This window comes from Sinocyclocheilus rhinocerous, unplaced genomic scaffold (genome assembly GCF_001515625.1).
Source record: "Sinocyclocheilus rhinocerous isolate Xijiao unplaced genomic scaffold, SAMN03320098_v1.1 scaffold749, whole genome shotgun sequence".
In the NCBI taxonomy this organism is placed as follows: Eukaryota; Metazoa; Chordata; class Actinopteri; order Cypriniformes; family Cyprinidae; genus Sinocyclocheilus; species Sinocyclocheilus rhinocerous.
In genome coordinates this window covers 992,381-1,018,020 of record NW_015653466.1, presented here as the reverse complement: position 1 = coordinate 1,018,020, position 25,640 = coordinate 992,381, and the positions used below count along the sequence as shown (strand labels likewise).

Below are 25,640 nucleotides of genomic sequence, written 5' to 3'. Positions count from 1 at the left end.
GATGGGGGGAGTGAATGTACAGCGCTCTCTCCCACCTTCAATACCACGACTGAGCAAGGCACCGAACCCCCAACTGCTCCCCGGGCGCCGCAGCAAAAATGGCTGCCCACTGCTCCGGGTGTGTGTTCACGGTGTGTGTGTGTGTTTACTGCTGTGTGTGTGCACTTTGGGTGGGTTAAATGCTGAGCACTAATTCCAAGTACGCTACGATCCTTTCACTGACTGTTTGATGCACATTGTACACACAACTGAAAAGCACTTTTTCTGGAAAGCTCTAGTCTGACACACAGGTTTTTTTTTTACCAGTCTGCAAAAGGAAGCCTGAAAATTGTGTTTATAAGTTACTGGGTTGAAGCAACAAATACTGAATTTCCCAAAGTTCACTTCTTGTTTTTTTTTTTTTTTGAGGCACTTAATAGCAAGTCAACTAGATGTACAAGTTTGGAGTCAGTACAATTTTTGTAATTTTTGTAAATTTTAGATTGTTTTGTATTTATTCAGCAAAGATGCATTAAATCAGAAATGCAGAGCACAAATTCCGAGTATGGGTCACCATACTTGGCCACATGTCACTTCACTTTCATCAGCGGTTCTTAATCCTGGTCCTCGCGACCCCCCCACTCTGCATATTTTGCATGTCTCTCTTGTTTAACACACTTGATTTAAATCACCAGCTCGTTAAAAGAGAGCTCCATGAATGAAATGTGTTCCGATTGACATGGTCCCTACACAGTGTTCACTGCTCTCCACTCCCTGCACATGGGAAATCAGCTGAAGTTTACTTCACTTTAGAACACAGATTTATGCTACACCGCTGCCTGCTGCATTTTCACACACAGACAAAACTTACTACAGAAGTGTGAAGGGTTATTTAACCGTAATCATGAGATTTGCATAGTAGTCACATCTCGTGCACTTTAATGCCCATTGGAACATACACGCTCCTTTCAAACGGAATATTCTGTGATGTCCACTTCGCAGGGCACTTAAGGTCGAATGGAACAAACCTCTGAAGCGATAAGAGAAACATACAAAATGTGCAGAGCGGGGGGTCGCGAGGACCAGGATTAAGAACCGCTGCATTAAATGAATGAAAAGTGACAGTAAAGACATTTATAATGTTACAAAAATTATATTTTAAATAAATGCCATTCTTTTGAACTTTCTATTGATCAAAGAATTCTGGAAAAAAAAATGTATCATGATTTCCACACAAATATTAAGCAGCACGATTTCTGAAGGATGACGTGACACTGAAGACTGGAGAAATGACTGCTGAAAATTCAGCTTTGCCATCTCGTGAATAAATTACATTTTAAAATAGATTAAAATAGAAAACAGTTAAATAGTAAAATAAATAGTAAAAATTAAATAGTAAAATATTTCACAATATTACTATTTTACTGTATTTTTGATCAAATACATGCAGCCTCGGTGAACATAAAAGACTTCTTTCAAAAACATTTTAAACTGTGGTGCACATGTATATTCTGTTGTGCTTTTAAATTATATCTGTGAAATAATAGGGACTTTTTTAGCTTCTGCATTATTATATTTGATTCGGCTGATTATTTTTGTCTGTACAACCATTCATGAAGACTGCCACACCATTATTTAAATCACCTTTTTCTATGCAGGTATATTACTGTGGTACAAACTATTTGAGATACAACCAAACAGCAGAAGAAAATGTATGTCAGTCCCCCAGTCTCTTCCTGTCTAAGTGGGTGGTTCTTGGCCAGAAAAAAATTATGCAATAAAATTGGACTATGTAGAATAGATATATGTAGAATATTTGCCTGTCTCTCTTATTTTCTCTTATTTACATTAAATGTTAAGAATACTGTTTTTATGTGTTTTTCTAATAGAAAGAACATTTTTAGGAGTAGTTCTTGATTCACAATTTGAATTTGACAAACATATAAAAAGACTTTCAAAAATAGTTAAGATTAACTTAAATTGTTTTAAACTTATTAGGCATTACATTACGACTGAGGCAGCTCATCTGTTCCTTCCTGCATACAATGATTTTGTCCCGTATCTCATATTGTATTACAGTGTGGTCTCAAACTACTGACTCTTTAATTAGAAAAATTGAGATGCTGTATAATCGGGCTTTAAAAATAGTGGATAAAAAGCCAAATCAATGGCATCACTGTCATATTTTAAAGAAATGGCATATGCTTAGTTTTATGAATTTTACAAATTTATCATACGTGAAATTGATTTTGAAATGCTTGCGTAATAAGGCACCTTCTGTTATATGATAAAGAGACACGATGATATAGGCCGAACCACTAGGAGCACAGAGGTTGGAAATTGTAGAATTGGGTTTTGTAGAACATCACAAGGGCAAAGAGCATTTTCTGTAAAGGGATCCCAACTTTGGAATATGTTGCCAAATGAGTTTAAAGTGATACATGATATAAAGTCTTTTACATTGACGGTTAAGCGTTGGCTCAAAATAAACCAGACCTGTACGCATATTTATATTTTAATATGCTTCCTTACTAGTTATTTATTAGGACTGGAAGAGTCTATAAAACTTGGGCATGTGGTTGTTCTGTATTCTGTTTGTAATGTATGAGGATATTGTATGAAGGATTTGTTACATTAGTTTTTTGTTTGTTTGTTTGTTTTGGTAGGCTACAGATAGTTCTTTTATTATAATTATTTTGGTTATTTATATATGTATTAATTTTTTAGAAAAGCCTTTCTAGGGACATAAGATGCAAATTAACGTCAGCTATAATCTCTATGTGCAGTGCATGTTTTTCCAGTCTTTGACTGGAATTATGTTTATTGTATTGTCCCTATTCAAATAAACGTATAAATAAATAACTAAATTTTGCTGCCTCCTGTCTTTCTCTCAGAATATTGAGATCACTAATTTCAGCAGTTGCTGGGTGGATGGTTTGGCCTTTTGTGCGATTTACCACAGTTACCTCCCCTCTCACATACCATATGACAAACTCAGTCCAGAGAATAAGGTAATACACACTTCATACACATGACTTGCATACAAACATATTAACATAAGGGTTGTTATGATGATGTTGATGATGATTTTATCCACAGAAAGAGAATCTCACTCTAGCATTCCAAACTGGAGAAGGTTTTGGAATCTCTGCATCACTGGTGAGTGAACTTGAATTTTTTTGCTAAACAGTTGTATTCAATTTCATAACTCAATCATTTTGATTACTACACCCTGATTCCACCACCAAACAAATCAACCAATGCACTATTAATTAGTTCCAGCTTGGAAAAAAAAAAAGAAAAGAATCCGTCAGCTATCGGATCAGATGAGAATGAGAAACTTGACAGGCCAGATGTGAAAATGACTCAATCATGATTGAATAGATTAAGTTTCATAAATAATAATAAAAAAAGAAATAACATTTTGAACAAAAAGCTGAAAAAAAGACTATGAATTGTATTGAGAACGATAATCAAAAGGTAGATGGAGTCGATCAACACCCCAAAATTTTTCGTAAGGGATGTATTGGCTCAGAAATGTTTGGCTGAACATGAGAATTACTCAAACATGACTGAATGGATATGTAAATGCCTCAGACATGATTGGCTGAACATGATAACAATCGTGAACATGATGACACAATTGTGAATCAAAAAATAACTCAAACACAATTCATGGAAATGTTGCAAATATGAATATTAGTATGACTTTGTGTGGTTGTTAATTTCTGACTAATGTTTCTTTGTGGTTCCTCAGACGGTGGAGGAGATGCTAATAGATGAAGCACCAGACTGGCACAAAGTTCTGGAATACGTAGAGAGCATCTATCGCCATTTTGAGATGTAAGACTGTGAATATACACGTCCTGATCATTTATAGTGATCACGAATGCTTTCAAAATTCCACCACAGCATCAGTATTTGCTCTGAGGGGAGTACACAACTTCAAGTAACCTTAAAGTGGGCCTGAAAGTTCATCTTTAGCTGTTGATCTGGGATCAGATTTTTAAGAGGTTTGTATTAGAGACTCTAGATAAGGTTTTGCTGGTTAGCATGGCCTGCTAACACTTCCACGTATTCTGACTTCTCACAAACAACAAATGAATTGCTTTTTTCATTATATTATACTGAAGAGCTGTCAAATGGACTTAAGGGCTTGTGACTGTGTGCTTTCTTGTTGTGCCATTAACCAATCAGCATTGAGCCCAAAAACTAAGCAAACAGGTTGCTTACTTGTGGGGGTCCTGCACCAGCCCTGCATTCATCCCACTGAAATGAACTGGAATGCTATTGAATAGCTTGTACCAGTATTATAGATCTCCTGAGCAGCTCCTGAGAAATTATACTGAAGAGCTGTCAAATGGACTTAAGGGCTTGTGACTGTGTGCTTTCTTGTTGTGCCATTAACCAATCAGCATTGAGCCCAAAAACTAAGCAAACAGGTTGCTTACTTGTGGGGGTCCTGCACCAGCCCTGCATTCATCCCACTGAAATGAACTGGAAGGAATGCTATTGAATAGCTTGTACTAGTATTATAGATCTCCTGAGCAGCTCCTGAGAATGGCTGGAGTGTCTGTGTAAAGTAGGGTTGTGAGTTGGATGAAGAGTGTCCATCAAAATTACTGTTTTGTTAACCTTTCTGCCCTCTGTTGGTTTTCATGTAGTATTGCAGGTTTCAATTTGTCTTTTTGCCATTTTGATGTTGATTAATTGATGATTGATGTTAAAGCCTGGTTAAGGAACTGAGCTGATTATTTCATTTTGTTTTCTTTGAGCCCCAAAACCATCACTGATACTCTGACACCAAAGTACTATTCGTGTGATGTAGATATTAAAGGAAAATAAGATTCCAAAGGCATGAATTGATAAATAAATATTTTGATTATATTGTTTATGTCTGTTTTTCATTATTGCTTCCAATATTTTATCCATTCTCTCTGTCACTGTTAGAAATGTATTCCTATTTATTTTTAATATTATTCCTAATTTCAGTTTTAGTTATGACGTAGTCTTTGATATATGGAAGTGACTCTTCTTGTTTTGAAATAAACGAATAAAGACCAGCTGACTGACATATGATTATTTTATTCGACCACGTAACTTCCACAGGACCGACACGTAAGAATGAAAGTTGTGAAAGTTATGGGCATAAGGGAAATTATTTCTCCAGTAAATAAGTAAATTTTCTATAATAAACGTGTCTGTGAGAATGCTTGATTAATCTAGGTCGTACTTTATGTTGGTGCCGTACATAAATATTACTTAAATGTCTTCTTTAAATATTACTTAAAAGTTTTAATTTAAAGTCTTTCTTTTCCTTCCTTATTTATATTGGCTTACATTGGTCTTCAAAGAGTGTATTTCAATGAACATATAATATATTCTTAGGAGGGCATTTACAGTTTTAATTCACTGGACACTGATCTCCTGCTGGTCGCTATTTAAAAAATCTGCATTAATGAATACTCTTGTAATAAATAAATAATAAAAATGAATAAATAAATAAGTACCGTATTTTACCAAAATATGAGAGACTTTTCCTTTGAAAGTGAATAACGCTTCTCAAACGTACATTAGCAGCTTCACACACTTCCACGTGTCCCTGAAACCAGGAAGTGAGAATGAATAAACCAAAGAGACTCAGCAAACGGCTCGCCTGTCACTGTACCGCCTGCTGTCACCCTCATTGATCCCCATTCATCAGCACGGTGAGTGTGAATACATCTGAATGTGAACTGTTGTATTATGTTGCATAGTTTGTTTTGTTCTGACAGCTAAGAAATCTTACTTTATTCCTTCAGTCAGGTGACTTTCAAAGTTTTACTGTGTTGTATATCAGTGTGTACCAGTGTAGGTAGAGTGAATTGAAGTAATCTCTTGAATGTTTTAGGGATGTGACATGCATTAATAAATGAAAGAGCTCAATTCATAGTGAAACAGGATTGTGCAGGTGGAGGTAAAGCCACGTAGTTCACGTACAGGTTGAATAGAACACACCCACATATCTGTTAACAATGAACCAGTAATTACAATAATTCACCTTTGTGTGTCTTTTCATCTGTGCTGAAGGCTCTCAACATGCCTCAGAAGATCTTGGTGACAGGAGGAGCTGGATACATTGGCAGCCACTGTGTTGTGGAGCTCATAGAGGCTGGTTATCACCCTGTGGTCATCGATAACTTCAGTAATGCTGTCAGAGGTAAACAGACTTCAATAATTCACACATAGTGAAGAAGGGCTTTAGTGGTATTCTGAACACAGAGGGACCCTTCTCAGTAAATCTCACTGCATTACAAAGAGCCTCAGAAATATCCTGCACACACAGTGAGCCCTTGTGTGGACTACATGTAGTATTATTTGCTGGGTGAAGCAATACACAGTCTCAGTAACTAAACTTGAAATAATAAGTAACTAATATAAAATTTAAAATTTTATTAATAACATGCATTTAATTGTATATTTAATTCTATTTTAAAAAAATGTAATTTATAAAAAAAAAAAAATACGTTTTGCTTAAATATATTGTAGTAATATTGTTATTTTTGCTTTTAAATTTAGGACAAAACTTTTAGATTTAAATTAATGTATCCTATTTTTTGTAGTTCACTGTATTTTCTAATGTTTTTTGTTTTTATATATCTGTCATTCTTTGTGGATGTGTGTTTTGTTGAGGAGATGGTGATGTTCCAGAGAGCTTGCGAAGAATAGAGAAATTTCTGAATACTCAGATTGAGTTCCATGAGCTGGACCTTCTAGATAAACCTGGACTGGAGAAAATATTCATAAAGGTAAAAATTAACATGCACTGTTTATATCCATTACTTGCTCTGTATAATGAAATCTAATCCTCATATTATTGTTCTACATTGAGCCACAACATGTCTCCTGTTTTCTTCATATTGTTATACATGCATGCATATATATATATATATATATATATATATAATCATACATATATTAATAATACATACTTTTTTATTATTAGTTAGCCATAACATCTACTTTTTATTTTATATTATTTTCATATGTTTTCATATATTTTATGTATATTTTTATATATTCCCATTTTTTATTTATTTATATATATATATATATATATATATATATAAATATAAATAAAACAGATATGCTAAATAAAAAAAAATATGCTTGCACTAATTCGTTCATAATAGCTTTTTCTTCACAAAAACTAACTCAAATCCTGATTTCTGAACCGACCTGGTGAAATCATGTGTAATAGCGCCTCTTAGTGGTTAATGGAGTTGATTGTTTCCTCTCTGCTCTCTGTGTCCCAGCACTCCTTCTATGCAGTGATGCACTTTGCAGGACTGAAGGCTGTGGGTGAATCAGTAGAACAGCCTTTACGGTACTACAGAGTCAATCTCACAGGAACCATCGATCTGCTGGAGGTAAGAAATGTGTCTAAATTGTAAAAATGTTTTTGCATGGATTGTCCTTATGCATGAATAATTTTTATGCATGGAGTATCTATATGAATCTTTGAGCTGATTCTTGAAATGCAGATTCAGTACAGTTCGTAGTCTGTGTGTATGTGTGTTAGTGATTTCGGCTCTTAAGGAATGCCTTACTGTTTGTGTCCCTGTGTATGTGTCTGAATCAGGTGATGCAGTCTCATGGAGTGCGTAATCTGGTATTCAGCAGCTCTGCCACCGTTTATGGAGACCCCCAGAAACTCCCCATTGATGAGCAGCATCCAGTGGGTGGCTGCACAAACCCCTATGGCAAGACCAAGTACTTCATAGAGGAAATGATCAGGGACCAATGCACAGCAGAGAAGGTAGCTGACCGCTCTCTTATGACACTATTGACTGTGTTTGGCAGGTTTGTGACTGATAAAATATCTTGCAGGACTGGAATGCTGTGCTGCTCAGGTACTTCAATCCCATTGGTGCTCACATCTCAGGACAGATTGGTGAAGATCCACAGGGAATCCCAAACAACCTTCTGCCTTATGTTGCCCAGGTATCCCATCTGACCGCGCACGCGCGTATGTGTGTGTGTGTGTGTGTGTGTGTCTGTGTCTGTGTCTGTGTCTGTGTCTATGTGTATTGTAATGGATGTTGTTCTTTCTCACTGTGTATGGCAGGTGGCTATTGGCAGACGAAAACATCTGAATGTGTTTGGAAATGACTACAGCACGCCTGATGGAACAGGTGATGAGAGATGGTTTTCAGCATGCTGTTTCTGCCATAACTCTCTTATTTACTTTTTATTTCTTTTTCATTTTATCTGTTCAATTTGTTTTCATTTTTATTCGTTTTCTTTATTGTTAGTTTAAGTTGTTATTGTTAACTAGAACTATTAAACATTGTTTTGGTTAATTGAAACAAAGCTGAAATAAAATATAAACTTTAAAAAAAAAAAGATGAAAAACTCAACAACAAAAAAACAAAAAAAATTTGGGAAAATTGGTGAGTAATGTTGCTAACTGAAATAAGTTTAAGTTGAAGTACCAAATTTGCTAAGATTAAAGACTAAAACTGAGATGAAAATAAATCAAAGCTAAATAGAAATATTAAAAACTAAAAATAAATAAAAACTAAAAAAAATTATATTAAGGCCCAATCCCAGTTCTATTTTATACCCCTTCCCCTTGCCCCTTGAAACAGAATGTCAAGCGGTAGGGCTGAAAATATTCCCCTAAGAAATGGGACACCACTACTACACAGTTGCACGTCATCATACGTCGTCAAAGAAAATGCGCCGATGTTTATCACAAACTCAGACGTGCGGTAAAAGATAAGTTACCTGCCACCGGACTAGTATTTATGTTGTCAAATCAGCGGGTATGAATAAAATATGTTGTGGAACTATCGTGCAGTCAATAACATTAGCAAACTTTTATCATAGCGATTTTTTACAAACGTTTTTTCAGAGAACATAACCGTACATATGAAGACAAGATTGAATGTAATATAAAACAAATGATTATTTGTTATTAAAATCCTTATATATGCCAAAAAATACTTACATTTATGCTTGCCCGGGCAGCCATATTGCCATATGCGGGGAAATTTATCATACCCCTTTGTTTGAAGTGAGGTCCCGAAAAATCTTCATTTGAAGGGCTATCTGGCCCTTTCCCTACCCCTACCCCTCCAGCCAAAAGAGAATTGAGACACCCCTACCCCTTCACGTGAACGCACGAAACGAAGGGGAAAGTGAAGGAGTAAGGGGTAGAACTGGGATTGGGCCTTAATCATATATTTTAATATAAATAATGCTAAAATAACACTGGTTTTCTTTTAGTATTTTCTTCTTCTTTTTTTTCTTTTAGTTTTCTAATTTCAATTTATTCCATTTTTATTTTAGTAGTTTATGTGCTAAATGGTATCATTAAAAAAATAAATGCCGTTAAAATTCTGAGCAATGTCTAATGTTTTTGCTATCCAGTGGCATTTTTATGATTAATGCAGGTGGGTTGTAAAGGTTAAGTTTTATAATATACTGTCTCTAATATTAATTTGTAGTATTATTTATTTTAGTTTAGTTATAAAATATTTTTTATTTTCATTTTTTTCCTAGTTATGTTGGTTTTTATTTCAGTTAACAATAATTTTTTCCATTTTATTTTCAGTTTAGTTTTCAGTAACAAAAACAACACTTATTTATTCTTTCTGGGTAGGTGTGAGAGACTACATCCATGTTGTTGACTTGGCAAAGGGGCACATTGCTGCCGTCAGGAAACTGAAGGACAACTGTGGGTGTAAAGTAAGACAATTTTTAATCTTCTTTAATGTACTCCATTTTTCACATCCTTTTTTTCCTGTTTTACATTTCTGCCCTGGTCTCTGTGTAGGTTTATAACCTGGGCACAGGTACAGGCTACTCAGTGCTGCAGATGGTAAATGCCATGGAAAAAGCTTCAGGTCGAAAGGTGAGGCATAAACCTGCTGTGGTCCATATATATATATATATATATAATATATGTGACCCTGGACCACAAAACCAGTCATAAGGGTCAATTTTTTTAAATTGAGATATATACATAATCTGAAAGCTGAATAAATAAATATATATATATATATATATATATATACATATACATATACATACATACATACACACACACACACACACACACACACACACACAAATATTTTATTTAGCCTTTTATGAAATTGCGTTATGATGTTTATATTGGCATAAAAGTTTTTTCGGATTTGATATTCTTTTCAATGCTAGTATTTTTCCTCTGGTCCCAGATTGCCTATCAGATTGCTCCTCGACGAAGTGGGGATGTGGCCTCCTGCTATGCAGATCCAACTCTGGCAGAGAAAGAGTTGGGCTGGAAGGCTGAATACGGCCTGGAGAGGATGTGTAAGTGTGAATTGAAATCATTTTAATTCTGCAGTGTGCATAAGTAGAAAAGAGTGTAATGGGGTGTGAAGTACTGACAGCTCATGATTAATTGAAATGTTTCATCTAATCACACAGGTGAGGATCTATGGCGCTGGCAATCCCAGAATCCCACAGGATTCAGTAAAGGAACACAGCCTTGAAACTGGATGAATGCAGAATGTTTCTTACGGAAAATAAGGGAATTGCACTCATGGCAATAAACATAGCCAAAGTGGGACCATGAAGTCTTTCATTTTTTAATAATTATATGTATAATCATTATATTACAAGAAACTTGAAGAAGCTAAACAAATGATTTTATCACATTCAAAATCTTTCTCTTTTGTTTTCTCTTGTCCTCCAATTTCACGTCATCTCACTTTTATCAAGGTACACTGAATGGCTCATTTCTAATCCAGAATTATTTATACTTCATTGTCAGTATGAAATAAAAATTATTTCACTTGTTTAGAAATAACTTGTGTCTGCTGTGTTCTCGTTTTATGTATGTCCATGCAGGTTCAACATTTTTACAGTATTTTTTTCAGCATCGCACTGATTGTACATTTAGCAAATCAGTATTAATGTTGTTGTTGTTGTTTTTTGGGGGGGGGGTTGTTACTTTTGTTTTTTGTCAAAACTCTTATTAGGCTCGACTGTATGTAACGAACATCGTGCCCTGTCAAATCAATGGCGCTGTTTCCAGTGAGACGAAAGGGTCGACATAAGTGCTGAAAAACATACTAAAATGGGACATTTGTTCATTTTCAAGGCCAGAACCTGTTCATATAAATGTATCGGGCTTGCTGTTCGGGGGCGCGTGTGCTTTAAGCGGTTCTCCGGTCCCGGGCGCTCCGGACACCCACGTCAGCAAAACGTTTTTCCAGCACAAACGGGTTTCGGTCTTTCGGGCAAAGCAGGAAGTGAAAGCCGTTCGCCCTGATAACAAAAGCTGGAGAAATACATCCAAAGTAGGCAGAGAAATGGAGATGGTTTGTGAAAGTGGGACATGTCGACCGTACAGGAGTTCGGGTGACGCGGGGCATCTGTGAGTATTATGTTTAAGAGATTGGGGAAACGGTGCCCGTGTAAAGAGGGTGGGCGACGGGGACCAGCACGAGGCTCCACGCCGACCTGCGGGTCGTCCGAACTCAGGTGATCTGAAATATGAAAAGGCGATGAAGGTGCTTACAAAGCCGGGTGTTTTGCGGTTTAAAATCCAGTCTGGAGCGTTTCTAGCTGAGGTCGGTTTGGTGGGCGGCTCTCCACGGACGACAGGGCTCCCGTCAGAAACCACCCCACTGCCTCTTCTCCCTTATCTGACAGGTTTGATTCGTAATTCAAGAAATTATATGCCTGGTTGATGTTTAAATGTCCTTTTAGATAATCACAGTGTGAGTGTGAACTGAAATCATTTTAATTCTGCAACGTGCATAAGTAGATAAGAGTGTAATGAGGTGTGAAGTACCGACGGCTCATGATTAATCAGACTTTTTTTTTTTTCTAATCACACAGGTGAGGATCTGTGGCGCTGGCAATCCCAGAATCCCACAGGATTCAGTAAAGGAACACAGCCTTGAAACTGGATGAATGCAGAATGTTTCTTACGGAAAATAAGGGAATTGCACTCATGGCAATAAACATAGCCAAAGTGGGACCATGAAGTCTTTCATTTTTTAATAATTATATGTATAATCATTATATTACAAGAAACTTGAAGAAGCTAAACAAATGATTTTATCACATTCAAAATCTTTCTCTTTTGTTTTCTCTTGTCCTCCAATTTCACGTCATCTCACTTTTATCAAGGTACACTGAATGGCTCATTTCTAATCCAGAATTATTTATACTTCATTGTCAGTATGAAATAAAAATTATTTCACTTGTTTAGAAATAACTTGTGTCTGCTGTGTTCTCGTTTTATGTATGTCCATGCAGGTTCAACATTTTTACAGTATTTTTTTCAGCATCGCACTGATTGTACATTTAGCAAATCAGTATTAATGTTGTTGTTGTTGTTTTTTGGGGGGGGGGTTGTTACTTTTGTTTTTTGTCAAAACTCTTATTAGGCTCGACTGTATGTAACGAACATCGTGCCCTGTCAAATCAATGGCGCTGTTTCCAGTGAGACGAAAGGGTCGACATAAGTGCTGAAAAACATACTAAAATGGGACATTTGTTCATTTTCAAGGCCAGAACCTGTTCATATAAATGTATCGGGCTTGCTGTTCGGGGGCGCGTGTGCTTTAAGCGGTTCTCCGGTCCCGGGCGCTCCGGACACCCACGTCAGCAAAACGTTTTTCCAGCACAAACGGGTTTCGGTCTTTCGGGCAAAGCAGGAAGTGAAAGCCGTTCGCCCTGATAACAAAAGCTGGAGAAATACATCCAAAGTAGGCAGAGAAATGGAGATGGTTTGTGAAAGTGGGACATGTCGACCGTACAGGAGTTCGGGTGACGCGGGGCATCTGTGAGTATTATGTTTAAGAGATTGGGGAAACGGTGCCCGTGTAAAGAGGGTGGGCGACGGGGACCAGCACGAGGCTCCACGCCGACCTGCGGGTCGTCCGAACTCAGGTGATCTGAAATATGAAAAGGCGATGAAGGTGCTTACAAAGCCGGGTGTTTTGCGGTTTAAAATCCAGTCTGGAGCGTTTCTAGCTGAGGTCGGTTTGGTGGGCGGCTCTCCACGGACGACAGGGCTCCCGTCAGAAACCACCCCACTGCCTCTTCTCCCTTATCTGACAGGTTTGATTCGTAATTCAAGAAATTATATGCCTGGTTGATGTTTAAATGTCCTTTTAGATAATCACAGGCGTGTGTGCGCATTATCTCAGGTATTACTTTCTCCGGCGGGCGTTTTGCACATATAGGGCGCCGTGACTTTTCTAGCGTTTTCTCTGTTGCTACGTTATTTATGTCTTTATGTTAATTGGGTTGGTTATTTATTTATTTATTTATATATATATGTCTTGCACGGTAACCCAGTTTTTGTATTTGTGTGCGCGTGCTGCGAGGGATCCAATGATGAGATATTTTAGCAGCAACAGCGTCGCCAATTTTTCCTTTATTGTAATATTTTTCATGTTTTAAACACGCGTTTCTCTTCTTCTCTCCATCTTTCTGTATTTATTTCTCTTTTTCTCTCTCCCTGTTTCTCTCCTTCGTTACCCGATGCGCAAAGTCGGGTGTTGCCCCTTCCACAGCGAATGTACATAATTGACAGATGTGTCATCCAATCAGAGCTCAGTGGGCGGAGTTTATCTGCCTCTTCGTGAAATAAAATCGCTGCCATTACATCACACAAAGCACAACACTGGCGCTGCACATACAAGCTGCAGGAATAATGTAAAACTGAATCATAAATAACAGTTAATTACTCATTCTTTCATAATTTTTTTTTAAGTTGTCCCACTTCCTTTTTTCAGGCCTGTTCACAAATGGACCAGTGCTGATATGTCAGCCATTCACCAGAGCTGTTTGCTAAAGCAGCTGCACCAGCAACGACAGCAGGAATTGTTCTGTGACTGCAGTGTGCTGGTGGAGGGTCAGATTTTCCGTGCACACCGTAACGTCCTCTACGGCAGCAGTGGATATTTCAGGATGTTGCTGTCTCAAGGAGCTAAAGACACTCTAGGGTCTGTAAATGCTTCTTTTGATGTCTTCAGCCCTGAGATCTTTGCCATCATCCTGGACTTCATTTACTCTGGTCAGCTGGAGCTCAATAGCTCTAATGTAATAGAAGTGATGTCAGCCGCTAGCTACCTGCAGATGAATGACGTCATTTCCTACTGCAAGACCTTCATTAAATCTTTCCTTGAGATCAGCACAAAAGAGGACGATGAGAGTCGGTATTTGTGTCTGTCAGACACCAGTCCACTTCAGGACAGATGTGAGAATGTCATCGAGCCGTCCAACATGTGTGACGTAAGCATGAGCTCTCAGACCAGACTCTGGGATCAACCAGAGGAGGATCAGACGCAGGAGGACTTCAGAGGAACAAGCCCACAGCCGTCAGGGCTTCAGCAGAACTCTCCTCCACAGTCCAGTCTGGAGGCGCAAATGGAGGAGGAGCAGTTCAGCTCTGTGCTCTCTGAACGCAGAAGAAGAGGAAGCAGGAAAAGAACTGCCAGCATTCGCTTGGTAACAGAAGACACTTCTCTCATTGACCTGCAGGGGGTGGTATCACACTGCTCTCAGAAAGCAGACGAACTGTACGCCAACATTCCGTCTATTGTTGGGGTAGTTGGGGTGTTTAATAAAGGTGAGCACAAACCTGCAGATATTGTGCATATATATTTTGGGGTCAGTAAGTTTTTATTTTATTGTTATTATTTTTTTTGAATACTTGTATTTAGCAATGATGCATTTAATTGATCAATAGTGACAGCAACGATCTTTGTTGTTACAAAAAAACAATTTCAAATAAATGCTGTTTTTAAACTTTACAACCATTAAAGAATCCTTTAAAAAGTATCAAAGTTTCCACAAAAATAGTAAGCAGCACAAATCTTTTCAACAATGAATTTCCAGAACTAATCGGAATGATTTAGGAAGAATTATGTGACACTGAAGACTGGAGTCTCAATTGCTGCTGAAAATTTTGCTTTACAGCATTGCCATCACAGGAAGAAATTAAAAGTTTTCAATTGTAATAATATTGTACAATAATATTGTTTTCTTGTATTTTGATCAAATAAATTCAGTAAATTCAGCCTTCATATATATATATATATATATATACACACACACACATTCATACACATTTGTGCATGAGGATCAGGGGGGAAAAACATTTATTAAAAATAATATTAAATGTTACATTTTTTTTCATCCTCCAGCAAGAATTTCTCTGCCTCCACAATAAAAGTGCTTAGACTAGATTTTCTATGTTCATATTGCACAAATCCAAATGGCATTTTGCAATTAAGAGCCATTCAAGGTCTTAAACAACAGCCAAAACTTTTACAGAAGTTAAAAATGCAAAACATTTCTCCTTTAAGCCTTTTTCTCCTTTTTCCCCCTCACTTATTCCTACTCGAACTCTCTTTTATAGTATGTTTTTGAACTTTCTAAGTAAACAAGAGATTTTTTTATTTTAAATAGGCTTTCAAATAGTCATTTGATGTGGTGATGCATGAAAGGGATCTGACAGTAAATGTCTGTCTCTCTCTGTCTCAGATTCCACTCCCTCTATGCGTTACAAATGTCCATTCTGCACGCACACAGTAAAGAGAAAGGCCGACTTGAAGCGTCACCTCCGCTGTCACACAGGTGAGCGTCCTTATCCCTGTCAGGCCTGCAGCAAACGTTTCACTCGCCTGGAACACCTGCGCAGCCATTTTGAGACGGTGAGAAACATACTCAGCTTCACACATGTCTGGTCCATTAACACCTCCACAGGCTGTACATCCACATGCTACTGTTGGTCATTCATTTTTTTCTTGGACTTCCTGTGTGATCACATTAAGTCGGGGCTGAATTGAGTCAAGTGTAATGGATGTGATTAAACATAATTATACTTTTCTTCAGGCTGTCGAAAAAAACACAAACATTAATGTGATATCTAAAACATCCTGTTTTATCGCTTGTGTTCCATAGATCCATCAGGCCTGTAAGTTTGTGTGCCGGAAGTGCAAACGCCATGTAACTGAAGTCACTGGGCGAGTGGTATGTGAGGGAACCCGCAAATACAGGCTGTGTGACGTTTGCATTCAAGAGAGTGGCTACAGTGAGTTGATCACAGATGGGACTGATGGAAATGAGGAGAAGGAAGGCCTGTTGTTGGGTGTGGAAGAGGACATGAGTGAGAACAGGCAAATTGCATGGGTCATGGACGACGATGACCTCGCAGAAGATTCTGGGGCAGATCTCATAATCCAGGAAGTGGAGGACAGTGACGAGGAAGCCAGTGGAAAGTGATGACATGCTTGTGGTTGTGTGAAAGGGTGAATGGGCAAAAGCTGTTTTCCTGGCAGTTTAAGGCCTGTTAAAATTTCATAAGGGATATGATTGTGCATTTTTGTACAAATAAAAACACTTTCTCATTGAAAATCTAAAGTATTAAAATATAACAGATTTTATAAAAGTACAAGTATACTTCTGTAATTTAAAGTATATTTAGTTTATTTCTAAAAGGCATTTATGGGCAAAATGACAATATGGAAATTTAATTTAGATACATGGCTGATACAATGGGACAGATTTTTCTGTAATTAAAAAAAACTGCAATGTTCTAGTTTCGACTTTAATTTTTCAAAGCAGTTTTAATTTTTCACATTAGATTACTACAACTTTAGTTAATGCCAAGGTTTACTTTTATCATTTAATGAACTATGCTGCATGGTGTCCACGTGACCTGCTTTGTGTGATGTGTAACAGACTCATTTATTTATTTAAAACAAAACGAGTTACATTGTTACCAGTCACAGGCTCAACATAAACATTGTCTAAATAAAATATTGTATATATGAGTATATGTGTTTCTGTTTCACACTGGATATATCATCTTTGACATTTGTCTTATTTTAACATAAAATTATTTGTGTTTTGATTATTTGGACTAAAAATATATTTTATAAACATGCAGTTTTTGCATGAATCATCATTGGCATTTAAATAGGATAAAAAAGGGGGAATAACTGAACTTATTCTACCTTTATGCCAACATTTAACACAACCTTTTAGACACAAAAACATTCAGCTCTCAGAGTTGCGATGACTGATGCAGAGAGAGAAATTATGTTTTTATTTATGTATTTATAAATTAATAAATTTTTTATTATGCAATTATGTACAAAAATTAGTACAAACATATATATCTCACAACAAATATGAAAATAGGAAAAGGTATACAAAGAACGTGCATTTACATAAGTAAAGAAATATATATGTGTGTGTGTGTGTGTGTGTGTGTATAGCCTATATATGACAGGGGTACAAATGTAAAACATTTAATTAAACAAATTAAAGTGACATAGTGCTTCATAAATCTTTTTAGCTTTTTTGTTTCTAATATTGTGCAAAGTAGTACCGTATTGTTTAATTTCTTTTATAAATTGTTCACAATGTGGCTTAGCTTTACCCAATTTCTTTACATGAATATATTTTCCAAGTAAAATAGTTGTGTAAGAAAATAAATTGTACTTTTAGAATCAATGGTATCTTGTACAAAAACAAAAAATGACTCCATACATTTGAAACATCCTTCCAAACAGAAAAAAAAGTTGCCGAGTTTCTCGAAATCTGATCCCGTATTATCGCGAGATCTAAATCCATATATATATATATGAACTTGTGACGTCATGGCGAATGGGGGCGTGTGATGATGGCCGCGCTCGTGATGAGAGTTAGTCCAGGTCCTTTCGCTTTTGCTCGGGTTCACCGACCCGCTCTGCGCTCCGCTGCTGCCGCAATACTCAGATCCGTAAGTTCAAGTTTGCTGCCCTGAATGTTACGATGTTACGTGGTTTGGATTTACCTAAATGAATTAATTGACGAATGAATTCAGTTTTATTATTCACAGTTGTAATGACGTGTGTGTGTGTGTGTGTGAGATCTGGCAGGTCAGCGTGTCTGCCACACAGTCATTCTCATTCCCAGAGAGGGTGAAGATTGTAGAGGTTGGACCACGAGATGGACTTCAGAATGAGAAGGTGAAAAGTTTTCTGTAATTCTGAATTAACCTGCACCAACACCCAGCATGACAGCTCTGTGCAGTGTGGTTAAACACTTTTGTTTTAAGATTGCCAACTGTCAAACCCTGGTGACACAAAGTGAACAGTTATTTCACACACACACACACACACACACACATATATATATATATATATATATTAGTAATTTCTGTGTAATTAAGTGTGATTTTTTTTCCTAATCCATTCATCACAAATGTTGGAAAAGTTCTGGAACCATGTAAAGTTAAATACAAGAGCTGTATAATTTCTGTTAATCACAAACTCTGCATCCATCAGACCATTGTTCCCACTGAGGTAAAGATCCATCTGATTGATATGCTCTCAGAAGCAGGACTTCCTGTCATTGAGGCCACAAGTTTTGTTTCACCTAAATGGGTCCCTCAGGTGAGATGCAGCACACACCATCAAAGCCTGCAAACATTTAATTAACAAACTCTCACAACATACAATAAAACACTATAAAGAAAGAGAATTATGAGAGATTGGCTGCATTTGATTGACAGATGGCTGATCAAGAGGAAGTGATGCGTGGCCTCTACAAGAAACCTGGTGTGAACTACCCCGTTCTGACCCCTAATCTGAAGGGATTCCAGGCTGCTGTGAGTGAAATACAACACAGACTAGCATGTGCTAGTGCTATACAGAATATGTTTATTTATATACTATGGTCCAAAAGTTTGGCGTCAGTAAGATATATATATATATATATAATCTCAGATGAAGGCTGGTGCAAAAGAGGTAGCAATATTTGGTGCTTCATCAGAGCTTTTCAGTCAGAAGAACATAAACTGTTCAGTGGATGAGAGTCTTGTGCGCTTTGAGGAGGTGATGAGAGCAGCCAAACAAGAGGGAGTTCCTGTGAGAGGGTAAGACACCTGTGGATTGCACATTTCAGTCTCTTGGTTATTTTTATTATGGACTTTTTTCCATAACCCAGTGCTCTTATCTCTGAAAAATCCTCTCTTGCTCTGTTTTTCCCAGCTATGTGTCATGTGTGCTGGGTTGTCCATATGAAGGGAAGGTATCACCAAACAAAGTGGCAGAGGTTGCTAAGCGACTGTATTCCATGGGCTGCTATGAGATTTCACTTGGTGATACTATCGGAGTGGGCACTCCAGGTGGCATGACAGAGATGTTGGATGCCGTGAAGAAAGAGGTTCCCGTGGAGGCTTTAGCAGTTCACTGTCATGACACTTACGGACAAGCACTTGCTAACATACTTGTAGCATTACAGGTGAGTAAGGAAGTGTGTGGAATAAATGTCCAGTACCTCTCTGCCTGTCTGTCTTGACGTCTATAATTTTGCTATATTCATATTGGTTTATTGTCTTTGGAGACCCATTCTTATACTTAAACTTTAATGACACAATTGCCTTGCGTACACACCATGCATTCTGGCCTTTTCATTTTTCACATTCTTAAAATGAGCAACTACTCTTTAAATACAGTAAGTAGGGCTGTAAAAAAAAAAATCGAATTTCGAATACTAATTGTTTAAGCAACTTTATATATGGTTTATAAACATTATTTTAAACATTATGCATTTTTTTTCAAAGATAGTAGTGTTATTTTATTACGCTTTGAAGAAACGTGCATAATATTTTGCTCGATGCGCCCTCTTGTGGCCTCAGGAGAGAAGCCAAAAGCTTTTTTCCCCCTAACTGAAATTATGCCTTTTAAATTCGAATATAATATTTAAGTAGAAAAAATCGAATTTAGTTTTTCAGTCATTTTGACAGCCCTAAAATACAGCACACCTTTGTTTCATGTGTTCTTTTCTAGAATGGCGTAAGTGTTGTGGACTCATCCGTTGCAGGGCTGGGCGGCTGCCCTTATGCCCAGGGGGCTTCTGGGAATGTTGCAACTGAAGATGTGGTCTATATGCTGCATGGACTGGGAATCCATACTGTAAGTCCAGGACTGTGTCTGTGTCACATTTACATCTTATTCTCTCAGTCAGATTTAACAGCAGTCTGGATTCTTTTAGAAAATTCTGGTCTGTAAATGCATAATCTCACCAGTCCAACCTAAAACAACTTGATTTACTATGGGGCGTCACACACGAAATCATGAAAAGTTTCTTATTATTATCAATGTTAAAAACAGTTGGGCTTGCTTAATCTTTTTGTGGAAACAGTGATACGTTTTTTTCAGGATTCTTTAATGAATAGAAAGTTCAAAAGAACAGCATTTATTTGAAACAAAATTCTTATGTAAGGAAAGAAATCGTTTTATGAATGTCTTTGCTGTCACTTTTGATTAATTGAATTGCTGAATAAAAGTATAATTTCTTTTAAAAAATCTTTCTTACCTTTTGAATGGTAATATATATATATTCCATAAAGACCAACGATAATGACCAACTTCAGAAAAAAAAAGATTAATATTTATTAAACATAAACCGTTCTGCCTCCTCTTTCTAACCTCTTTTTTAGGTAGGAAAACCTAAAAAATGCGTCTTGAACATTTTCCTGCAGCTTTAAAATCATTATTCACTTGTGGGATCAGAGAATGGTGGAAAATGGTCATAAAATAATAATTATACTTTAAAAAATTTAATGTATGTCACAAAAACATCACTGGACCTCTGGGTATAAAACTACATAATAATAATTTTAAAAAAAAGTTATACCACACATTTAAGCTGTAGTTTCTTTGTTTCAGGGAGTGGACCTGCCCAAACTGTTGGCTGCTGGCTCATACATCTGTCATTCACTCAACAGAAGGACAAATTCAAAAGTAGCTCAGGCCTCCTGCAAGCTCTGAAGTCTTCTTTCTCTTTATAGTGATTATAGTCCCTGGTATGATGACATTACTCTTTTGGAGGTCACTATACGTTACCCCTTAGTATGCTGTGAAATCTCTTAATTTATAATATCTTTGAAATAAATATCTCTAAACACAGTGGAGCTGGACATTGGGGATGAGCGCATCCGTTCTCTACTGTGAATGTATGAATGAAGCTAGTGATGAAATGGGCGCTTGTGAGCTCGTATCACCCAATATTCACAACCAGACGGACCCAAACTGTTCTCTAGTGCCTTGATTTCTGATGACAGGCAACATTTGATAACTACAATGTATATGTATATTTCTAATGAATTAATTAAATATTTACATAGTGATGAAGCAAGATCGTTTGTTGCCTAAAGGCAATAAATGCCAGAACGGGACAGAATTTGACTTTGCAGAATATTATGAATCATATCTAGATTAGGCCTGTCGCAATAATCAATATATCGACTTATCACGCAATATATGTACATGACCGCAATAATTTTTGGTGACGCAATATATCGCCCATTATATTTACTTAAAAATTTATGTCACTATGTCATTTGGAAGTGTGTTGGCCTTCTTGCATTATTATGCTGTTACATTATGATTATATATTCAGTGGCATAAAACGGTATTTAAAATGACAGTAATATCGCTTATCGCAATTATTTCTGGGGCACTATATTGCACAACAAAAAGTTGTTATCGTGACAGGCCTAATCTAGATGCAAATGTCTTGCTAGTTAGACTGCATCACATTACTAATCTTGATTAGTGTATTTGTTTGCTAATGTATCATAGAATGAGACGTCACAAATGGTTTTATATCTGATATCCCCGTACTTGTGTTGGTGTGTGCTTTGACTCATTTTGAGACGGAAATATCTGTAATTACCAGACAAATGCATTACTAAACTGGTATTCATAACAAACCCATTATAATGAAAAGATTTTGCACCATTGTGCACCATTATGACTACTTATTGATTTTGTTTCTTTCCAGGAAAAAACATGAAAAATTTGAGTGCTTTCTCTGTGCTAAGGAAAATCCCTTTTCATTTCCTTTAATTTATTGTTGAGACATGTCTTGTGGGTTACAACAGCTTATTATTGTTTCTCTTTGTGTTGATAACTGACATTGTTGAATTATTATTATTTTATTTTTTTGCTTCAGTTTTTTTTTTTATTTAATAAGAGATTATTACTTTCACACTTTTTATTTAATAAGAGATTATTAATTTTAATAATTAAAGACAAGATGATGAGAAATGTGTATTATGGTGTTCTTATGCAGTGTGCCAAACTTCTCTTTCAGGTTTACTTTTACCGGTTATGCTGACAATTGAACTTTTCATAACAGTAACAATGTAAAACTGGATCCTTCTGACCAAGAGGAAAGTAACAATTTCAGTTACAAGAAGTACTTCTGTTATCTGTTGAAGGCCGATTAACTGGATCAACAAGTTTTACACATTATGTTTGACATCATACACGCACCCTCAATGCATTTCATCAACTCTAAGACTCTAAGAAAAAAAGTTATTTAGAAGTGAATAATAGCTTTTGTACTTTGATCAGGAAGTAATGTTCTGTTAATGCAAGGCTGTGAATGTTCATATTTGCTTATTTTGAAGAACAATTTTATAAAAAGTTTATCTATATATTAATATCTCTTTATGAACAAATAAGCTATACTTTGAGTAGGCATTACGATACATTTCAGAGATTTTGATCCATTCAAAATTCCACAGTGAACTGTTTGTAAAGCAGTTACTGATTTGGAGCTCAGGAAACATTTCTTATCACAGTTGAAAACAGTTCAGTGTTTTTTGCAAACCATGTTAAATATTTAAATTTTTGATGAATAGAAAGCTCAAAAAGCATTTATTTGAAATATTTTTTGTAGCAATATAAAAGTCTTTACTGTCACTTTTGATCAATTTAATGCGTTCTTGCCAAATAAAAGTATTAAAAATCTTAGTGACTGCAAACATTTGAATAGTTGTGCAAAGATTTGAAATAGATCAGTGTAAATTGATCAGTATTACAATAAGTTCTGACAAAGGATAATAAATAATGGTTTTCATGTTCCATGTTCTGTCAAAGTTAATTGAAGTTGTTTATTCACTTCCTTAAATCCGTTTCCTCTTTGATTGTTTCCTCTTTGTCTGTTCATGATTTAAGCTATTGCTTTTTCGCACCAAAATAATCTCTTCAAAATGTGATAAAATGGCTGTTTTTGTACTTTATTTATAGAGTATCAAAATTAATAAACTTTAAAAGCATCCTCATTTACAATACCTGTCATACAAACGAAGAACTCCATTATGGCAATTTTATAAAAACTTCAAAAATTCAGCTTTTGATACAAAGGCAGGGTGTGCAGCTTCATGAAAAATCTCAGCTAAAATATGTAACACAATCATAACAGCAAGTCTGAACAAAGTCAGACTCTTACAAATGCTTGCCAAGTGTAGATCAGATGAGTCCACAGTCTACAGTAAAGTTACAACAAATAATGGAAGAAAAACTTTCCCTGATTGTCCATCTTATGGAAACTGTGTGATATTTAATATATACCTCTCATTTTTCCAGCATATGAATTTGAGTTCAGGTGTGTTTGCATATAAACCACCACTATGATCTCTATGAAACGGTGATAGTTGGAACAGCTTCAACTATAAAATTTCTGATCTTTGTAACAAATACCAGGACATTGAGAAATGAGACACCGTAAACAATGACACCCATGAGGCATTTTCATTACGTCTTTTAACACACAATAGAACCTCACTCTTCCTCCTATCTTTTTGTGTGCGTGTGAAGGTGGAGGTGGGTTTTGTATGCAGGGTGTGTTCTCCATGAAAGCCTTCCTGGTTATTTGATAACTCTTCAGCTTTTTCATGGGTTTTCACCTTTGATCTTTTTAAGAAATGAATCAGAAGGAATGCATTCGGTCCCCATTAATTCTTAGGATCATGGCGGTTATGCAGTCATTTGAGCTGGAGTTGAAGCCTGAAGGAACTAGGCTGCTAATCAAAAGACTCCAGGTTTGAACCCAGGTACCAGTGATATCACAATCTTGGTTCATTTCCACTGCCCCACTAGGCAGGCCACTTAATCCCTACTGTTTCCAAGGCAAAAGTTTCTGAATTTGGCATATAGAATTTCATGAACCTTCGGCCAAATGACCCAAGATTGGCAGTTTTATAGGTCTTGATGGACAATGAAAGACTTTGAGACTGTCCAGACATTCAAAGCTTGTTTTATACCTAAATATGACTTTGTGAATACTTGGAGAAAAACAAATGTTCTTCAAAGTATATCAGACTGTATCTTGTACATGGGTACTGAGAGATTTGGAGCAGAAGCTCTCATGTCGACACTCAATCTGTACGCTGGCTTAAATGTTGGCTTGAGTTCAGATTTAAACTGTGGTTTAGACCCAGGTTTATAGTCAGACTTAAAATCTGTTTTAGACTCCAACTTAAACTCGGGTTTGCTGTCCAATTCATGCATAGGAAGGGTGCAGTTGCTGTCCTCGTCTCGGTATCGTCCATTAAGTGGTGTGCTGCTTCTGTGATGCCTCTTCATCTTGTTGACACATCGAATGACGCGTTTGGAGATCAGGTAGATGATCTCACAGACACTGAGCACTATGCAAAGAGCTGAAGCTCCAACCATGAAGTAGGTGAAGACTCTTTTCTCTGTGGGTCGACCAATGTAACAGTCCACAACGTTGGGACATGGCTGGACATCACACTTCACCAGCCTTGGCAGGTAGAAACTGTCATAAATATGATGGAGGATGTACAGGAAAGTGATCTCGATGCCAGTCTTGACAAAAAGGCTTATCAAGTATGTCCACCACAGTCCACCGTGCTTCTTCCCCGTGTTGTCATAGAGCTTGGCTTTTTCACCGTGCTTCTCGCGGTACTTGCGTTCGCGCTCATCGCGGTACTTCACGTGCATGACCACCATCAGCGATGGACAGGTGACAAAGATGAGCTGCAGGGCCCACAGTCGGATGTGGGAAATGGGGAAGAAGTGGTCATAGCAGACATTTGCACAGCCCGGCTGCTTGGTGTTGCAGTCAAAGTCTTTCTGCTCATCGCCCCAAACTCTCTCAGCCGCTACAACGTAAACCATCACCCTGAACACAAAAACCACTGAGAGCCAGATCCGGCCAAATGCAGTGGAGTATTTATTCACCCCACTGAGCAGGGCTTGAAAAGTCTTCCAGTCCATGGCTCAGAGCAAGGCCTACTCACACTTCTCTTCTCTGAATGTGTCCTCTGATCCTTTTTGACACTGAATATCTCTGATAAAGAATACAGCAACCTGAAGATTGAAAACAATGAAGAAGAAGAAAAAATCAAGAGTGAACTCATTCAAAACAACTTCTTGTATTTAAAAGCAAGATGGTGGGATAGTTCAACCATTTTCTCACCCTCATGTTATTCCAGCGCACTGAAAAGGTCATTTTTTTAAGAATAACTAGGCCACTCATCCATATAATGAATGGATTATAGTGATTTTGGGAAAGAGGTCCTGAATGATTCATTCATTCATTAAACTGATTTGCTTCTTGAATTCAACTCACTGACTCAATGATCTGATCACAGCAATTAGCAGATCACTTGAGGTGAGGATTAAAGTGAATAATTACTTAATTTTCAGTCTGATATTCACAGAATACTATTGTATGACTTCAGAAGACTTTAAGTATATAGTGCACAAGTCGTATGGATCGTATGATGCATTCATGATGCATTTTTTTTATTTTGGAGCTTAATATCCATAACAAATCAAACAGGTTTGCATGGA

At 36.9% G+C, this 25,640-nt stretch overlaps 5 protein-coding genes across 12 annotated transcripts in view; 4 read left to right on the top strand and 1 right to left on the bottom strand.

Annotated features, from left to right (window-relative positions):
- LOC107715996 (cytospin-A-like) overlaps positions 1-4,312 on the top strand; it is an 18,092-nt gene extending 13,780 nt beyond the window's left edge. For all 3 annotated transcript variants that reach the window (XM_016522291.1, XM_016522289.1, XM_016522288.1), the window contains exons 10-12: positions 2,874-2,990; positions 3,079-3,138; positions 3,737-4,312. In XM_016522291.1, coding sequence (XP_016377777.1) covers positions 2,874-2,990; positions 3,079-3,138; positions 3,737-3,826 — 267 coding nt within the window. In that variant the 3' untranslated portion in view covers positions 3,827-4,312. The remainder of the gene's footprint in view (positions 1-2,873; positions 2,991-3,078; positions 3,139-3,736) is intronic.
- Positions 4,313-5,587: 1,275 nt separating this feature from the next.
- Positions 5,588-12,238, top strand: LOC107715995 (UDP-glucose 4-epimerase-like). 3 transcript variants are annotated; one of them, XM_016522286.1, is made up of 11 exons: positions 5,588-5,687; positions 6,049-6,178; positions 6,652-6,767; positions 7,275-7,388; positions 7,601-7,777; positions 7,849-7,962; positions 8,087-8,153; positions 9,626-9,711; positions 9,800-9,877; positions 10,206-10,320; positions 11,857-12,238. In XM_016522286.1, the coding sequence occupies exons 2-11, from the start codon at positions 6,058-6,060 to the stop codon at positions 11,919-11,921; spliced, it is 1,053 nt and encodes a 350-aa protein (XP_016377772.1). In that variant the 5' UTR covers positions 5,588-5,687; positions 6,049-6,057; the 3' UTR covers positions 11,922-12,238. The 3 variants fall into 3 exon arrangements, with proteins under 3 accessions (XP_016377772.1, XP_016377773.1, XP_016377771.1); XM_016522287.1 differs by lacking the exon at positions 11,857-12,238 and adding an exon at positions 10,438-10,819 and having other exon boundaries at positions 6,655-6,767; XM_016522285.1 differs by lacking the exon at positions 11,857-12,238 and adding an exon at positions 10,438-10,819.
- Positions 12,239-12,399: 161 nt separating this feature from the next.
- On the top strand, positions 12,400-16,770 carry LOC107715994 (zinc finger and BTB domain-containing protein 8A-like). Of its 2 annotated transcripts, none has more exons than XM_016522282.1 (4): positions 12,400-12,808; positions 13,767-14,602; positions 15,520-15,689; positions 15,940-16,770. In XM_016522282.1, the coding sequence occupies exons 1-4, from the start codon at positions 12,744-12,746 to the stop codon at positions 16,258-16,260; spliced, it is 1,392 nt and encodes a 463-aa protein (XP_016377768.1). In that variant the 5' UTR covers positions 12,400-12,743; the 3' UTR covers positions 16,261-16,770. The 2 variants fall into 2 exon arrangements, with proteins under 2 accessions (XP_016377768.1, XP_016377769.1); XM_016522283.1 differs by lacking the exon at positions 12,400-12,808 and adding an exon at positions 13,439-13,686.
- An 885-nt stretch (positions 16,771-17,655) lies between these two features.
- Positions 17,656-21,302, top strand: LOC107715992 (hydroxymethylglutaryl-CoA lyase, mitochondrial-like). 3 transcript variants are annotated; one of them, XM_016522281.1, is made up of 8 exons: positions 17,656-17,764; positions 17,925-17,993; positions 18,312-18,419; positions 18,539-18,634; positions 18,753-18,901; positions 19,017-19,269; positions 19,818-19,943; positions 20,700-21,302. In XM_016522281.1, exons 1-8 carry the CDS (start codon positions 17,663-17,665, stop codon positions 20,799-20,801), a joined length of 1,005 nt encoding a protein of 334 aa, XP_016377767.1. In that variant the 5' UTR covers positions 17,656-17,662; the 3' UTR covers positions 20,802-21,302. The 3 variants fall into 3 exon arrangements, with proteins under 3 accessions (XP_016377767.1, XP_016377766.1, XP_016377765.1); XM_016522280.1 differs by having other exon boundaries at positions 17,904-17,993; XM_016522279.1 differs by having other exon boundaries at positions 17,895-17,993.
- A 1,717-nt stretch (positions 21,303-23,019) lies between these two features.
- On the bottom strand, positions 23,020-25,465 carry LOC107715989 (gap junction beta-3 protein-like). Its single transcript, XM_016522276.1, has one exon. It carries the CDS (start codon positions 25,059-25,061, stop codon positions 24,129-24,131), a length of 933 nt encoding a protein of 310 aa, XP_016377762.1. The 5' UTR covers positions 25,062-25,465; the 3' UTR covers positions 23,020-24,128.
- Between the last annotated feature and the right edge of the window lie 175 nt (positions 25,466-25,640).